The following is an 18,669-nucleotide window of genomic DNA, read 5'->3' as shown; positions in this document are numbered from 1 at the left end:
GCAAGCCTAGAGTTACCCATACTATTAATTAAATTCTTTAACACCCGGGCAGCCCTGGTTCACACCTGGTGCCCAGGCACAGCCTCCCCTGGGCTCAGCAATGAGGAAACCCACCCTGCGGGACTGTCCTTGCTGCCCACCCCTGTCCACCTTGGCCTGCAGGGCCTTTTCCACAGCCATTGCTGCTCTCCAGCCACCCCACCCTGGCCCCAGCCCCATCTCCTGCAAGGATGCAGCCCAGCCTTGGGCCAGGACCTGCCACTTTCCTTCGCTGGACTCAATCTTTTTGGTTGGAAGAGACCTTTCAGATGAACAAGCCCAACCATGAACCCAGCGCTGCCAAGTCACCACTAAGCCATGGCCCTCAGCACCACATCTACACCTCTTTTAAATAGCTCCAGGGGTGGGGACTCTACCACTTCCCTGGGCACCCTGTTCCAGTGCTCAACAACCCTGTTGGTGAAGAACATTTTTCCTAGTATCCAACCTAAACCTCCCCTGGCGCAACTTGAGGCCCTTTCCTCTCATCCTGCCACTTGTTACCTGGGAGAAGAGACTGACCCACGTAGCACTACAACCTCCTTTTAGGGAGTTGTGGGGAGTGAGAAGGTCATCCCTCAGTCTCCTTTCCTCCAGACTAAACAACCACAGTTCCCTCAGCTGCTCCTCACAGGACTTGTGCTCTAGACCCTTCACTGAGCCCTCAGGAAAACCACTTGTAACTGGCCACCAACTGTATTTAACTCCATTCACCACCACTCTGAGTTTTTTATCCAGCAAAGAGTACACTCATCCAAGTCATGAACAGCCAGGTTTTTGGCTATTTTGGCTTTTCAAGAGGGTCATCTGGTGAGATGAGGAGGCAGCAGGATGAGCAGTAAGACTCAGCTACAAGAGAAGTGGAAAGAGTTGCTGCAGTGTAAAGTATGTTGATGTCCTACCTGAGCATGGTTTTCCAAAGGTAACATCACTAGTGGTATAATGAAGCACTAACTGAAAGCACATGGAAGGGTCTAAATAAGACAGGCACTGGGCAAGAGGACACATTCCCACCTTTCTCAGCCAGAGGTAAGGGAAGAAGAGCCTCTCTTACAGCAGTAGCTGGAAGCTTTATCAGAAACACGGGAGAGTCTGGTCCAATTCCTTCAGCTGCCTCAGGGACTTGAACTGGAATCTGAATTTTGTTGTTTAAAGTAACACCAGGCTCCAGGGTTCCTCAGGGCTGGGTTTAGTCACTTCCCTGCTTTGGGACTCACTAGGCTCTTAACTCATCAAAAGCAGCTGGCTTCCCTCACCCTGAAAAACTTTTGCTTCCAGATAGCCAGGCTCCAAAATACACATCACATGTCTTAGAAAGCCAAAGAGCAGGGATGAGAGGAAGCACCAGCTTCCAAAGGCCACAGTGTTTGGTTGCTGGAAGCAGCTGAGCGAAAGCAGGCTGCCTTAAAGGGATTCAGCAGCTCTAGCATCAGCAGCCCCTACTCTCCCCACACGCTCAAATACCTCACAAGTTCCAAGCTGGCCACCCTCATGCTGAAGTATTGATGCACATTCAGAAGCTCTTCCCTGGCCCAGCAAACATCTGGTTATTGAACCTAAGTAGGAACAAGTTTGACAGCTAGAGGAAAAAAACCCCTGGAGAGCATATCACTGCACCCCACAATGAGAGCTGGCAGGGGGAGCAAGTGGGGGACATGTCATGTGTAGACCAGCAAAGCCAGATACCAGCTGCTCAATGCTGTTGCAACAAGCCCTCCAAGCCTAGAGGAAATCCAACTGCTAGGATGGATGGATGGATATCCCGGGATTTTAAGCTCAGGCTGAGAGCCAGCTCCAACAGGAGTTAGCCTCTGGCGCTTTTTTAGCAGGTGGATAAAACATGGTTGGTGGGACATCATTTCTAACCCTTTTTGCTGATTTTCAGCAGACTGAACTAAGCAGGAAGAGTTCACCCTTAATACCAGGGCATTCTAGTGTTGCCAGCAGCTATAGCAGAGCACAGTCAAGCCATCTTGGTCATTTATGATGGAAGCATGATAATTTTGCAAGACAAAAAAGATGTGCTTGATTGATTTTCTAGCTTCCACCCTAGGGAGGGCTGTGCATTACCATTCTGTTTCTTCATCTGCTTCATCCCTCTACCCTGCAAAAAGTTCTTGCAAGGAACAGCCTGGTAATAAGTTTTTTTCCTCCAAGAACCTGTCAAACACATTAGCAGCCAAAGAAGGTCCTGTTATATAAGTGAAGAATAAAACAACAACCAAATCAGCAAACGATAAGTAGTATGACAATTGTTAGTACAGGAAAGCATGGAAAACACATTTTTTTGTAAGCAGCAGGTCACTATTAGACTGCAAGCACATTTATATGAAGGTACTGTTCAGAGCCTTCAGATAAAGGGTTAATAACGATCACATTATTATATACATAAATACATATTATATACATAAATAAATATCAGTATGTACATAAACTAACATGTATATAAATTGTTTATATCCATCCATAATACCTACTACTTTCATCTGACTTTATTACATGCTCCTCACATCCATGACACGCTTATGAAGATCATAATCTCTGAAACAGATAAAGCATAAACTAAATTTTGATCTGCCTCATATGCTTTTGCAGATTTTGTTCAGAGGGCTATAGTTCCTAGAGGTGGTCTCTGTGCCCAAAGAGGCTATAGCACAGCTCAGCCACTGGCCTGAACAAATGTAGACATGGCTTGTCTAAGCTCTGTGCAAGCTCAGGACTGCCTGCATGCACCTGGGCAGAGATGCTCCAACACCCCTTTCTTCTCTTTCAGCCACAAACATCAAATGAGGGCAAAAAAATCAACATGAACATCAATTCTCATTTCAGCTGGCTTGACACCACATGAAGCAGAACACCATGGAAAGGTGGGATGGAATGAGGCAGGGAGAGACAAAAGAAAACAGGCCATGCAAAGAAGAAATAAAAACATGGAACAAAAAGCATCACATACAAGATCAGCAACAAAAGAGGCAAATTCAGGAGACAGGCACTCATCAGTTTGACAGGTGAAGCAATGCAAGGTACCTATATATGACTGCAGGTCTCAGTAGGAGTCATGATCCTGTGCTAACAGCTGTCACACGAACGCCTTCTCTATGCCTCTCTATTTACCTTTGCTGAAACCAGACTGTGGCAGCTCCCAATGCAGGGCAACACTAGCCTGCAAGCCTGTGGAGAACAGCCCTGACAGGGCTCGATTTGGCTGTAGGGGCTTACAGCATTGCTGCATGCCACTCACAGTCCAGTCTGTTCATGTAAGCCACCCTCCTTGGGATCACCACTCTTCAGCAATCATATAACCCCAGGGATTAAGCAGCAGAGTGCCCACTCAAAGGTCTGGAAAAAGTTGCCTGAGGCAAAGAGAGGACCAGAGGAGGACAGGCTATACCCTAGCACGATGAAAGGGACCAGTAGCTGGGCAGCACTGAGAATCCCATTTGCAAAGTTCACAAGCTTCAGATGCATCAGGGAGATGATGCGATGCCAGCTCTGTAAAGCTAGAATTCATCGGACCAGATATGAGTGCCAATGCAAGAGTTAATCACCAAGATTGCCTGTGCCATCCATGGAAAGAAACAAGCACTTGTTAGGAACCTTCATTCCTCTGGAATCTGGTGCCTAACACCACGTACCTGCTCCATGTCAGCAGCCCTTTGCCCAACATGAACAAATATCCCTTTGACAGTCTGCTATTTAAAAATATGCATCTTCTGTACCATGTCAGTGAAGACTGAGGGCAGTGGCCTTATGTGATAACTAACAAGTGTTTGGGGAAATTATTCATTAAGTTTAAGGGCAACATTATGTGTCATATACTTGTTCTAACTGAGATCAACACTAAGGTAATGTGGCTGCCTTGTGGGAAATTACTGTTCTTTAAGACAGTACAGGAAGCATCTCGAGAAGTGAAGCCTTCACAGCAAGTACCTGATTTTGAGAAAAAGTCTAGAAGAGACTAGGAAGGTGGGGGTGTTTCTTACAGACTTCCAAAGAAAGAACAAAGATCCACCCTTTCAGGAATCTGCACCCAAAGCCTCATGCAGAGAGGCTGTACCCAACAATGAAACCCCAGCTAAGGACATACACCATCACCCTTCAGTACAGACCTGCTACTTCCATAACTCAATTCCTATTCCAAGGCATCAGCACCACAAGCAGAGCTAATGACAAAATGAGGCATAAGCGACCTTCAGCTCTGTTGCAGGAGCCACAGCCCTGCAATGCAAGACGAGGCTAATAACATCTTTCAGACGTGGGTTTGGGTAACACAAATGACATGATGGTGATTCAGTTTAATTATCCACTTCCTTTTAGAAATATCGAGGTTCTCTGACAGCACTGGCAATTATTCTTCTGACTCATCCAGCTGTGGCTGTAACTAAGCAAAATAAAACCTTCTTTGATCCTTAACGTATAAATAATTAAACAAAAACTTATTTTGAAAGACTACCTGGCATTTCATAGTTACTGAAACACCATCTAAATAGCAACATGCAGAGAGAAATACAGCATTCTGCTTAGGGACAGAGGCTTTTATTACCATCTCCACTCCCTGAAAGACAGCAATAAAACATACATCCATCCCTCATTTGGAAGAGGCAGATTAACTCCCCAGCATGCTTTCAGCAAGGTTATCCCACATGTCCAGATGGATGGATCATCACTAGTCAAGTGTGAATCGGAAGTGCATACCCTCCAGGCCACTTAAAGGATCAGTAGTTCAGAAAGTCTTGCTCATTTCATCAGCTTGAATTTTCCTGCAGGTTAGTACTATACAAAAACACAGATCTAGAGGCCCAGACCTCAGGAGTAAAGGAGCTCCCAGTGCCAGCACTACAGTTGCAAAACACCCCACAAAACATACTATACTGTCTTGCACAGTGAACCCCATGTCCCAGACCACTGCTGTCCATGTTCCCCCAGCTACCCAGGAAGAGCCTTCTGCAGCTGAGGTGTTGATCTCCAGCCCCACACACGCTGCCTACATGTGCAGACCAACCCATGTAACATGCATGACCAAGTGGGACACTTATCTGAAGACAGAGCAACTCTACACACCTTCAGCCCAGCACCTTAGGACAAACTGCTGGTGCAAACTCCTGCATCTCCCAGATCAGCATCCCATGCCCATCTAGGCAGATGCCCTCGAGCTTTAATTGTCTGAAATTCACTTGCCACTCACTTGGATCCTGGCTCTGAAGAAATGAAGTTTTCATCCCTAGTAGAAAAATTTAAGGGTGCTACACTCCTTTTCAGCTCAAAGCCTGACCCTTCCCCATGAGGACAGGGCCCTCATGGTCCAAAGAGAAAATATATTCCTGTAAACAGATGGACAGGAAGAGAGATTGGCCCACACCAGCCCATAGCAAAATGATGCTCAGCCTCTCCTCTACCTCAGCAGAGCCTCCTTACCACAAGGCTCCCAAAGCAATTAAAAAAAAAGCTTTTTCATTTATTTTTTAAAGTTTTTAACTCACCTCTCAGGAGCTCTCAAACAGGGTTTGCAAAGCCTCAGGACCAAGTGGGCTCCTGCAGCACACAACAGAGCATCACCTCAAGCTCCTGGGAAATATTAGGGCAGCAGTTAGTTAATTAGCATAGGTTTTACAAGAGCCTCACAGCCTGCTCTAGCCTAATAATGAGACAATACTGAGTTGTGCCATTCACTTCAGCAAGGGCAGGATCGAGTTGTTTGTGGTTCACAGTAGCCCATTTGTTCCTCTTGATGAGCCTCTTGCCCCTCTTCAGCACAAACAACTTGAAAAGCCCATGAACCTAGTTCCTAAGCCCTATACAAAGGTGAGACATCCTTTCCAGTCTCCCTTTGGTGAACTGCAAAAATGAAACTTGGGGCATAACAGCCCCCATAATAGTACCCTTGGTAGTAAGACTTCAAGGTCTTTTTTTTTTTTCCAATCACTGTTTTATTTAAGAACTTCATTATGGGAGGCACAAAAGGCCTGATTTGCAAAGAAGTTGTGATTGAATGGGATGGGGGGGTGAAACACAGATGTACAGCTTTTCTGAAAAAACACATCTCACACTGAGAAACCAAAGACCGAAAAATTACCAGTGAGAGCTCTACTTTTAGCTATTCTGTGTCATAATATTCACCATTCCTGAGCAAACTCTCTGGCAAATATTTAGAGCAAGACTCACAACCCCATGCTTTGTCAACACAGCATGACGATTACCTAGGGCAGCTGTAGGCACAGCACCTGCAGCCCCATTGACTATTACTTCACTCTGTTACCACAGTACTTTTAGTTGATTTCACCTGTTTCCATGTGTAGGACACAAGATAAATCTTTTGTGATTTTATTATGTGATGATCAGGGCACAACTGACCCTAAATAAAATGGATTAAAGGGATCACCCAAGCCATGGGAAACTGAGTTTTCACAGCCAGGCACTTATGGCAGCTCTGAACCACACTTGCTGGCTGCTGAAGAGCTTTTCGAGCCGCATTCAGGAGACAGATGCTGCTGTGCTCAGGTGTGAAAGGGCTGCAGCAGGAAGAGGTTTGACACCACATTGCAGCCAGCTCCATCCCCTGCTAGCAGCTACATCTCCGGCATTGCCCTGTGCTGGCATCTGTATGAACACAGGCTTGGTCTTCAAAGCCACCCAGGTAACCACACTGCAGGTAACCCCCTGCAGTTGTTCAGAAGATATCATATCTCAGTTTACAGCACAGTCCATTTTAAATGAACAAGCAGCACAACAATATATGGTTTTCTCAGTAAAGTCAGATGCACCCTTCAGGTAAAGCCACTAGACACAAGAACTGACTTCCACCTGGGTTAGATATCACCTGGTGCTTTGTTCAGTGGCAGAGGGAGGGCACACACCAGCATTCAGATCTATTAATCCACTTCTAACACCTCATCCTCAATTCACTGTGTGATTGCACCTGATATAAGTTATTCCTGGACTGACACTACACTACCCTAAGCTGAGAACCACCCCCAATTACAGGATTTGTGGGCCAAAACAACGAGTTCTTCTCTGCTCTTCTCATTGCAACCTCCCATGCACCTCATTAAATCCACCTTTTTTGCTTGGATTGGTTTTATCTGCTGAAGGCTGGAAAAAGAAACATGACCCTGATCCCTGAAGGAAGAAATCAAGCATAACAGACATTAGGATCTCTCCCTGCTGAGGTCATCCTGGGAAGTCCATCTCTTCAGGAGCTATACTGCTCATTTTCTACAGCCTCAGCAACCCAAAAAGAGTTCAGTGTGGTCCAGAAAGAGCACACAGAGCAGTAGTTGCAAGAGAGCACTAACAGGCTTCTGGCATTCACTAAAACACATGGCACATCTACTGGAAAATCAAGCTGATCCTCAGACGTCATGCTGCACAGTGAATTAAACACGTAAGATGCATTTCCATGTAGTCCCATACATGTGAGGTTACAAGAGAAGCACCCATGCTGCAGAACAAGCAGCTCCCCTGACCCAGCAGCCCATACCACATTGAAGGAGAAAGCCTGCTGTGCAGTCTTGTGCAGAGCAGAATTTGCACATGTAATCTCTTGCTCTGTACTCAGTACACAAACAAATACAAACCATAGTTGTATTCAGACAGGGAGGGAAAGCCCCAACAGCCCAGCTTCCCCCCCAGATGTGACAGTCACCTGGTACTTCATCAATAGCCGGTGCTTGGCACTGTCAGTTGAACCGCTGGAGCAGCTGTTGCTTTCTTTAACAAGAAGCCCCCCTGGTGACAGCCAGATGAAGTGCTTGCAATAGGTAACGTGATCAGGCATAAAATGCTCCAGTATAAGCTTTGGGATTAACTGCTGCGGCAGAAGCTTAAGTCAAAGAGAAACAACAATTGAGCTAGTAGAGAACCTGTATGTGCAGAGGCAAGAGGAGGGGATGGTAGGTCATGGGAGCACCCATCTGCCTGGAGATCTCCACAACCAGGTGTGCTACCCAGGGGACTCAGCAGCACCCTGTCAACCAGCCCCTGCCTGCTCACCTCAATATGACCAGCAGGATCAGTTGCCTGATGATCTTTTTTGGAAAGCCCATTCCTAACCGGCTCCTTCAAACAAAATTACTCCATTGTGGTGAATAACTTCCCCTAACCACACAAAATTCACTCCCCCGGGGAGCCTGAAGAGACACACTTGAGCACATAAGCATATTTAAATGTGTCTCAATCTGGTTTTGTGTGTATTTTGGGGGCATAAGTGGTGAGATCACATCTGCTTCTCGAATATCTACACAGCAGGACTTAACATTTTATTTGAAACATTTTTGCTCTAATTAATTTAAATACAACTCAGCCATCGTACTATTTCATGTATAATCCCAGAGATTTAGTACTGGGAAATGCCATATCACAGTTAAGTAAAAGTAGCAAGATTAAAAACTTATCATGAAAGTAGCTTTTTTAATAAATAGCCTCTCAATTTCACAAGGGATAACTATTTTATGGAAAGGTGTATTTTAAAAATAATCCTGTTAAGTTGCCCAGTGTTTGTCAGTCTTAGTCCACACACAGCAATAAACCCAGATCAGAGTAACATTGCCAAAATCTGTATATCTGTGCATATTTACAGTATTATCTAGAGCAACTGTAACAGTTTTATCAATAGATTTAGATACAATTATCAGAAGCAGTAACTGAAAGAGCAAAGCTATTGCTAAGCCTCCAATAAACCTAGTGTGTTCTGCTTAAAGTTATTATACAATCTAAAATACAATTAATATTTCTGTTTCTTTTAGGAGTTAGTTACATTTTAGTCATCCTTATAGCTGAGATTACATTCAAGTAGCATCGCAGAGGTTTACAGCCAGAATGCTGCTGAATGCTTGGCCCAGCTAGCGTTCTCTGCTGTGAAACGCTCATTTCCAATACACTCCCTGCCTCAAAACTCTCCTTCTCACACATTCATCTAATGACTACTCATGGCTCCACAGCTGCCCAGCCAAGTCACTGCCATCTGCTGAATGTTAACTTTTAAAGCAGAGAAATATAGGGGGGGTTGATTTTTCTTTTTGGGGAGTCATGTTACCATCACCCTGAAAATAAATTCAAAGGAAGAGATAAAGCCTTCAATTAAACGCTAAGGAGAGACAGAGGTATGAAAATCTAGCCATCAGCATATCCTCTGCTATTTACAGAACTGAGATTAAACTAAAGCAGCTGGCGACTCAAGACTGCTGTTTGTGTCCTGAGTTAGGAAAACATATTTCAATGTCTCCCAGAGCAGAGATCTACAGCTGGGAAGATGGGCATCCATTCTGAAGCACTGTCACAAACACACTTACAGAAAGCTCCTGGATCACATCAAAATAAAATCATTACATAAAAGCAGAAAGAAAGTGATAAATTCACTACAAGAAACTGCTGAAGCCAAACACTTAATCTCAGTTTTGCATCACATCACGATTTTGCTGGTTGAGTATTTTGGAGCAATTCTGACAAAGTATTTTCATTTTAATGAGGCAGTATCTTCCAACGGGAAACAGGAAAACTTTGGCCAGCACTGGTCACAAGGCAGACTGGCTGCAGTCCCTGGCAGTAGAGCAGTGCACAAGACTGCAGAGGGATGCTAAACACAGGCAAAGCAGGGCTTGGTGTTTACTATTGCCTCACCCAGATCTACACAAGCTTGCAACTGCCTCTGAGCTAGTCATCAGGGTAACACCCTGGAGAGCATCCAGAATCCAGCTGGATTCTGACATCTGACCGAAACGACTAGCAAGGTATGCAGCTCCCTACCCACGTAGGGAAAAAGGCCTGGCAATGTGGCTAAAGGTATCGGAGAAGGCCAGCAAAATATGAATCAAAATGCTGTGTAAGCGGTTGAAGATGCAGATGAGCATCAAGTGAGGCTTAAATAAATGAAAGTCACTCCACTGTCCTCCCCCTTGGCCCAAGTAGCACCTTTGGAGCCAGGGATCTGGTGGTACACTTTCTCCAGGAACATACCCAGGACATACTAACATTGCAAGAACTGGTTTACATAGATATTAGTCCATCTGCAAAAAATACCTGCAATTGTCTTCCTCTGGGGACAAACACCTCAGTCCTTAAATGACTGATTTAGCTACCCCACAATCCATTTGGATGCTGTGAGCTGGCTTAGTTACCTGACAATCCATTTGCTAGATCCTCATTAAAATTAACTCTACCACATTGCTAGGCCTAATCCAAGCGGGAGTAAAGACTGCCCAGGCCATTCTGGATTATAATCAGCAGCACTTCACAATGAGAAGCTGAAGCAGCAGCAGCAGCAGCATCCCCTAACCCCAAAGAGAACAGAGAAGCACAGCTTTGAAACTCAGCACTCCCATACTAAAGAACTGTGAACTACCTCCTCCTTGAAGCTAAATCCTACAGTTCTTGGAAAATAGAAATTACTTACTTGTAACTGAAACTGGCCTGGGATGCTTTTCACACACACTCGACCCAGCCTGCATCTCAGAAGGACCAGTGTGTATCCAACACCAGACTCTTTGCCCTTAGGCCAAAAGAAAAACTTCAACACACAAGCACTCAGCATAAGGCAAATGCTCCTAAGTGCTGTATGGCTTAAGCAACTTCTAGTAATTCACTGTAATCTTCATCTGAACAGACAACATCATGCAAACAAACAAGCAACATGCCTGTGGCATGAACTACACACTGTATTATAACCAGGGAAAAAGCAGAAGAGGGATTTGGTTATAGGAAAGAACTGCAAAGCCATTTCACCAGGTACTTTTCTTTATAAATTGAAATCTAAAAAAATTTACTAACAGAGGGGGGAAGAAAAGGTATTAATTTGAAACTCTTCACCCTGATGCATCTCAGATTTTGTACTTGCAGAAAAAGGATAAGCATTCACAGCAGGGAGGGCTTTAACATAACCCATTCCTCTGGAGCGTGAAGCACTTTCCTTCAAACTCTTTTCTCCAACAGATGCAAGAACACAATGTGGTGTGGGAGAAAACTAAAGTGAGGAACCACAGCTCTGGTGGCCAGTCAGTGCCCTGGGATTTACTGTTTGCTTGGATCATGATGGCCACACATTTCTCAGCTCACACCTAGCAGTGCAGCAGTGAGCCACGCTCAGATGTGGGGATGAAAACTGTTGTTCTTTCATTCCACCCAGTGTCCCACAGCTATGTCTAAGAGCAGAAGCCCCAACACCACCTTCTTCTGCTGATCAACAGTGTTAGTGAGATCTCATCACTGAAGTCTGCAATACACTCAAATGGATAAATGTTTTCCCTCCATTTCTCTGCAGGCTCAGGAAGTAGCAATGCTATTATTACTTCAGAGATCAACTGGGCGTAACTTCAAAAGTAAAACCACTGACACATCAGGCTTTTTTCCTGTTAGCTTAGTCTTTCAGCCACTCTTCATGTAAAGACTTTAACTGCAGAAACCAAACAACTGTCAGTGCTGTGCAAATCACGCTCCCAAGGGATGAGCTCCTAACAAAAAGGTAGCTGTCCATCAGCAAGCAGGACATAAGAGTTAGCTCTCCAAAATTCTCAAACCCTTCCTAATGAAAGTATTTGCTTCTCATAGTTCATCATGCACAAAGAGAGGCCAAAGGTAACCAACAGCTTAAAAGAAAACAAGCCATGGCCAACTGTGAAAAGCGGGTTTTGAATGAGCGCAACCCCATTCGTTTACTGCTTTCTGCCAGGCAAATCTCTGAATGTTGACTGGTGCAAAGGAAGTAGTTACCCTTCAGGGATCACACCACACTGGCAATATGCCTTCAGATGTGCAGGCTGGCTGTGCCCTGCTGCAGGCAAGAGCAGCTGCAACTGCTCTCTAACCCCTTTTAGGCATAAATTGCTGTAATCGCTCCAGGAAATTTGAGAAATCTGGGGATTTTCTTTTTGTCTTTACACTCAAATGTTGCAGTCACTTCCTGAGGACAAGGCCGACATTAGGTTATTGCTCTTACTCCTCTACCTTGCCTACGGTTTTCAACATTTGACACGTAGCCTAAAGTGAAAATATGTCAGTTAAAGAATTATGGAAGGTTTCTTACCTGAACCCATGCATTTTTAACAAATTACAGTAGGAAATAAATATAAAAAGAGAAACCATGCTTGAGGTTACTGGTTTCTTCCATTTTATCTGCTGCTCTTAAAATCCATTCATTTTAACAGCAATAAACCAGAGGGAACAGCTAGAGATCAGTTCTGCATAAATCAATGACAAACATCAGAGCATTGCACCACCAAATATATTGTTTTACTTATCCCTCAGTATTTTTTCCTCTACTAACCTAACTGCTTTTCGCTTGCAGCTATTACTGTGCCAGAACCCCTACTAGACAGCTGTTCCAATTCATACATAGATAAAGAAGTCAGCTCCTTCCTCACTTTGCTTGACAACCCTCCTGGTTCTCCAGACTCCACTCCAAAACATATTCCAAAGGGTCAGCTAAACTTTTACTGAATCTTATTTTTCAGAGTATTAGTTTATTTTTCGTAAGGAAATAAAAGATTATCCCCTCAAAGCTTAAGAGGATCAAGTGTCGAAACAACTGGCACCTCAGCCGAATTGGAAAGTAATCTGTTTTCAGTAAAGTAGTACTTTATCAGCGTTTGGACATGATCTATACAAACTAAGCAAGAGCAAGACATTTAAATCTGTGAGATTTGAGAATTAAAGTAGGTGGGGCCAGATGTATGGCTCTTCGAGACCGTACCCTAAAAACTGATTTGCATTGGAGCAAGTACATAAAGTAGGCATTTAGACACCAGCGGCAGCAGGAGCAGATTAATACCAGCCACAGCAAGCATTATTCTCTCATTGCATCACTTTTAATTCCCATCTAATCTATCTCTAATGCATCCATGTCTACAGTATCTATTACTCTGTAAGAGCAATACTCGGCTAATAGGGACATTCTTCCTACCCACCATTACAAATAATTACTTGGCCATCACACATCCAATTCCAATGTTATGTTGAAGATACAATTCCAGTGCATCTCTCCCAGAATTAAGGATAACAAAGCTTTCCACCCTAAGCATTTCCATGTATTGATCCTTAGCACATACTAAGAATCAAGAGGGAAGGAGATAGCTATAACAGACCCTAGTAGTAGATTTGGGAAATCTTACTTTTTTTTCCTACATTAATGAAATACATAAATTAACAGTTTTGAATATAAATTGGAAGCTGCTAAATTCATACTTAGGTCCAAACTGATCTCAGTACATTATTACTGTCTTATTTATGCTCTAACTGACAAAGCTCTACAGCATGAGCTCTGATGCTTTGCAGACTTAAGAGTCAAAGCTTTGATCAAATTAAGAAAAGCCAAGAAAAAGCACAAGTCCAATTTGCTGGGAACAAAGTGCTGATCTTTAGCCAGAACCTGCCTAACTTTAAAAAAATAGCATTGTTTCAGTGTTTCTAAATAATGTGTCTGGCTATCCAATTTAAACCTGTCCCTATTCCAGTTCCTAATATATTCTTAGGCCACTGCAATCATTGACCTGTTACCAACATCAGTGCTGCAGGGGTATTAGAGAGCCATCTGTTAAGTCTCTTATCTTCTACTTTGAATTCCAGACTTTGGGGCTGGGGATTTTTTAATTATTTATGTTTTTTACTCCCTAGGATAACCTTGGAAACATGCACATCCTGCTAGCTTCACAGACCCAGGGGAAGAACAGTCACACACCATCACCTTCACGGCAATCAAGAGCAAAGAAGGAAAGACCAGCAAGTCAGTTCATTTTATACCAAGGCAGCACCTCTTAAAGAAACACCACATATGTTATACCTCAAGAGAGGGAGCACTTTAAGTGGACTCCAGCATTCTTTCCTTTCAAGGAAATGCTCTAAGTTCTATAAATTTTATTTTCCTTATCAACTACACTTGAAGAAAGGCAGACTTGTGGGACAGAATTGTTAGGTTAGATCATGGAATAAACTCTCAAGGCAGTAGCTAATTTCAGTCTATCCCACTGCCATTTAACCTCACTGCAGATCATTTCCAAGAGCTCTAATCTGAGACCTCAGGGAACTCCTTCACAGACCACGCACCCTTATCAAAGTCTTATTAAGCATACTCATTCCCATTGCTCCACGTTTAGAGCGACCTAACAATGTTGAAGCACATACTTTGTTTCCACTACTGCTAGGTGTTAAAACCTAAACTTAACTGCACGATGCATAATACCACTGCAGCCCTGAATTAGCAGAATTTACTCTGAAACACCATCCCTTTAGTGCAACTGGTATGAAAGTCAGAGCTAAGTGTAATGCTTCACTTGACATCTACCTAAGACTAAGCAGCTATTTCTTGCAGACCTTGCATTTCCTCAGAAACTGCAATTCAGAAGGCAGTTAACACACAGCTTTGCCCCTTGGAGCACTGAGACCAGTACAACACTGAATTCAACCAGCTCTTTATTGTTATATGAGACACTCTTCCCACGTATTATAGAAAAAGCAACTAAGTCCAGAAGACAGCTGCATGTTACTTCTCAGTACTCACAACTTATGTTCTTCACCCTTCATACCAAGTTTCTTCCCGTTCTTTCAGATTTCAGAATGGATAGTTTGATTTGCAGCACCATTTAAGTTACATACCCAGAAAAAGCACAAGTCATGAAAGGTTAGGTTGCAAAAGTCTGAAGATTTAGACTTGCATTCTACCATTGTCAAGTGTTACAAGATTGTTCTTTATTTTTATCATTAAAGTGCCAGGTTTATGTACAAACTATTAAAACAATAGTAAAAAAGGTAAACTTAAAACCTGCTAAGAAAGCAGTGAAGTCATGTAGTTGCCTCCAGAGTTTCTGCAGAGTATTCAAACTTAACACTAGAATTTCTCAACTGCTCCTTTGTTTATGGGGAGAACAGAAGCTAGTGGTCACTGCCCATAACCTCCCATATCTTCCTCCTATCTTTCACAAAATGGAGTAGCATATGTTGTAAGAGATACACCTAAACATTCCATGAATTAACACCAGTGGCAAAGTCTAAAAAAGGATGTTTACTGTTGGAGCTACACTACCTTCCTGGTAAGTACCAATATCTCCACACTTTTCAAGAGTGGAATTTTAGTACAGGAATCAAGTCACACTGTGACTTAATATATTTACTGTTTCCCTGCAAACGGGGGAGAAGACACACCAACTTATATGGTCTCAGTTCATTTAAAATTCTGCGTCCAGGGTGAAAGAGTTGTCTGTGGGCTTTGACATGACTCCCATCCTCTGATATTCACCTACTCGCTTCTCAAAGAAGTTGGTCTTGCCTTCCAGAGAGATGTTTTCCATGAAGTCAAAAGGATTCTCTGCTTTATATATCTGAAATGCAAAGGTAATACTATAGTCACTGCAAGTGCTTTCATCTTGAATAAGAGAGAGCATTGATTAGCTGGAAGGAGTCTAATGACAACATCAGCAGGCTTACTATGTAGTGAACAAAAATCTCTGGTCCAAACCTTCTCCACTTTGTTCCTGTCTTTTAGTTGCAGTAGAGAAGCACAGCAACTCTCACATATCTTTTTTCAATAGCACCCTTTTGCTTTTCCTTCTGTGGGTCTCTAAACAGGACCTAGCAGCAGGACTGCTAAGCAGTTTTACAAATTATACCAATATTGCTGCATTCTAGGATTTTGGTTTCTGAAGTAAATTAATATTATCTTTTCCCCATTAAACATCCAGTGTACTACGAGCCTTACCTTATTAAATCCCAGTTCTAACATAAGCCGGTCTGCTACAAACTCGATGTACTGTTTCATCAAAGTGCAGTTCATGCCAATCAGATTTACAGGCAGTGCCTCCGTCAAGAACTCCTGCAGATAACAGAAGCACTTTATGGGTAGAAACCAGGATTTGCTCTGTACCATCTCTGATAATTTTATACCCAACCGCTCCCCAACTTTCTGCTGAATTGCCATCAAGTTCCTAAACAAGGCACAGACAATTACCTGTTCTATGAGAACAGCATTCATGATGATTTCCTTTACTCTCTCTTCTGATGGTTTGTGTATCAAGTGCTTGAACATGAGGCAGGCAAAATCACAGTGCAAACCCTGAAAAGAGGTTCCAGAAGATTATTTTAGGAACACTGATTTAAAAGAGCCACTCAAATCAGCAGAACAGAATAACTAGCCATCATCTTTGCACTTGCTACATTCCTGTTATCTACAGATAACTTTCTGCCTAATCAGGAGGCAGAATAAGCAAGTTCAGCCAGTACCAGCTGCACTTGCTCCAAATGACAAGGCATACTGGGTGCAAGAGCTGGTGAGAACCCTTACACTACCTTAGAGGAAGTAAAATGCAAAGTTCATTAATTTTCTGCTGCAAGATCCACAACCTGTTTTACACACTTCAGTGAGCTTCATAGACTGCCTGTTTCTAAATATACTGCTTTTTTAAAATATAGGCTCCAACTGACTATCATTTCTTTAAGCTACTGTGGCACATTATCATCTTAACAGCTAGAATTTGATTCATACCTCATCTCTGCTGATGAGTTCATTAGAAAAAGTGAGCCCAGGCATTAATCCTCTTTTCTTCAGCCAAAAAATTGATGCAAAAGAGCCAGAGAAGAAGATTCCTTCCACTGCTGCAAACGCTACTACACGTTCGCCTGTTAACAGAAGATTGGTAGTATCGCACAGAAAACTTAACAGCATTAATACCCAGAACCTGCAAAGAGACCAGTGAACTGCATCCTCCAAGGAGAATGAAGTTTCTGCTCAAGTATGCTATAGCCTGTTCTTAAAAAAATTACAGTAACAATTTCTGGTCATTAAGCAAAATTTTAAACAGAGTAGCTACTAAATAGCTGAAGCCCAGGATCATTCCCTGAGTCTAACCATCAATACTGTTCTTTTTCCAAGACTGCACACTCAAAGACAGCAGTCATTTCAGCAGCTGATTTAAGACTGTTTTCCCATCTTCAAAAAAGTAAGGAACTTTGACCATGAAGAATGCTTTAATATTAGCAAAATTATCATCTATACCATCTCATCTCATCTTTGAAGCAAGACATCGAGAGTCAGTAAAGCAGAGGAGCTACAGCCTCCAGCTGTACAGCCAGAACTGCTCCAGCCCTCTATTTCCAGCAGACATGACAGCAATTTACAATTCAATCATATAGCCAGGCATATGAAGATTGCCACATGATCTACCATTATCCAAAATGCCAGCAATTTGAACAAGATTCATGTCAGTAGCTCATTTGAAAGAGGAAATAATTTTCTTCATCTGCAGAATGATACCAGTATCTTATACCACAGAGCATGTGCTCTCCCTGTGATAACAGTAACCCCTGTGAAGTCAGGAGAAATGGTGGTTCCTCCATATTTTTTAGGGAAGGAATTCCACTTTGCTTTCAACATGTATACTCACCGTATGTTGCTTTCTTGTCCCCAATCCAGCACATGGCCCAGTCAGCCTTCTTTTTAACACAAGGTAACGTTTCAATGGCATTGAAAAGGAATTCCCTAAGAAAGATAAAACTCATTAGGATCAGATATCAGCACAACTAGTGCAACAAACATTCACTGCCAAAAATGGTCTTGTTCACTTACCAGTGCTCTGCACCTTCACCCTGACAATTGCTTCCTTCCCCATCTTATTTTGCACCCATCAAACAGCTTTACATCACCTACCCATCACATCAACACCAGCTAACATGAATTCCCACGACAATATCAAAAGGAATACTGTTTCATCAAGTGTTGTACTTGAACACAGCTTTCAAACGTACAGATCAACCAGCCTCCCAGTGGCAAGGCACCAGAGCTCTCATGTAAGCAGTTCTTAAGCATTTACTGGAATTAAGCATCTCAAGACTACAAATGACATAGCCTCCTACCAAGAAGGAGCAATTAAATATACCTAGACTGCAAATAGCATTGCTATACCACATGACATTTCACTCAACAGGGTGTTGGTCTGACAAGACAGCACCAGAATAACTCAGTCTGGTCAGCTCAAAGCCCTGCATTTAATTTTAAGATACCATTCTTGAATTTATTCCTTTTGTTATGAAAATCTAACACTTTGGTTTTACTTTTAATCAAGAGCAAATACCTCTTTTCAGCAAATGTTACATGCTTTCCCCCCTGCAAGCAGAACAGTCAATTAAGGGCAGCACATTATGTTAGCTGTTAACCAAATGGACTTTAAAGATGACATTTTAACAAAAGTGATGTAATTCTCAGAGAAACTCCTTCAAAGCTTTCTATGAGGTGCAGAGGTCCTCCATACAAGCACTTACTGTAATTTATTATACTTCCTTTTTTATATCCATCTTTTACAATCCATTCTTTTATTTCACCATTCAGTGGTTTCAGTTTCACTCAATTTATGTGAGTTCTTGGTCATACGTGTCAGAGGAGAAATATATTCTGAAGTAAAGCAGCAGGAGCATTTTATATAAATCTAGTTTATATCCTAAACTTAGCCTTAAAGTCAGAGTGACCGATACGCACCATTTAAATCTGAACACTTAAAGAGTTTTTAACATTTCATCATCAGGCAGTACAAACCTCTCCTTAGAATCTTTAATGTAGGTGTCAATAAGAAGACTGTACATTTCTGAATGTATGTTTTCCATGGCAATCTGGAAGCCATAGAAACAACGAGCTTCTGTGACTTGTACTTCTTGACTGAACCG

At 42.7% G+C, this 18,669-nt stretch overlaps 1 protein-coding gene across 1 annotated transcript in view; it reads right to left on the bottom strand.

Annotated features, from left to right (window-relative positions):
• Positions 1-14,972: 14,972 nt before the first annotated feature.
• Positions 14,973-18,669, bottom strand: part of LOC104497147 (ribonucleoside-diphosphate reductase subunit M2) — a gene marked incomplete at its 5' end in the record, with an annotated part of 4,441 nt that continues 744 nt past the window's right edge. The window contains 6 exons of the mRNA XM_010140361.1: positions 14,973-15,338; positions 15,716-15,829; positions 15,965-16,069; positions 16,499-16,632; positions 17,397-17,491; positions 18,542-18,669. Of these exons, the coding sequence (XP_010138663.1) occupies positions 15,186-15,338; positions 15,716-15,829; positions 15,965-16,069; positions 16,499-16,632; positions 17,397-17,491; positions 18,542-18,669 (729 nt within the window). The remainder of the gene's footprint in view (positions 15,339-15,715; positions 15,830-15,964; positions 16,070-16,498; positions 16,633-17,396; positions 17,492-18,541) is intronic.

Source organism: Buceros rhinoceros, unplaced genomic scaffold, assembly GCF_000710305.1.
Source record: "Buceros rhinoceros silvestris isolate BGI_N320 unplaced genomic scaffold, ASM71030v1 scaffold29007, whole genome shotgun sequence".
Lineage (NCBI taxonomy): Eukaryota > Metazoa > Chordata > Aves > Bucerotiformes > Bucerotidae > Buceros > Buceros rhinoceros.
The sequence above is the reverse complement of the archived record's forward strand: the minus strand, read 5'-3'. Positions and strand labels throughout refer to the sequence as shown.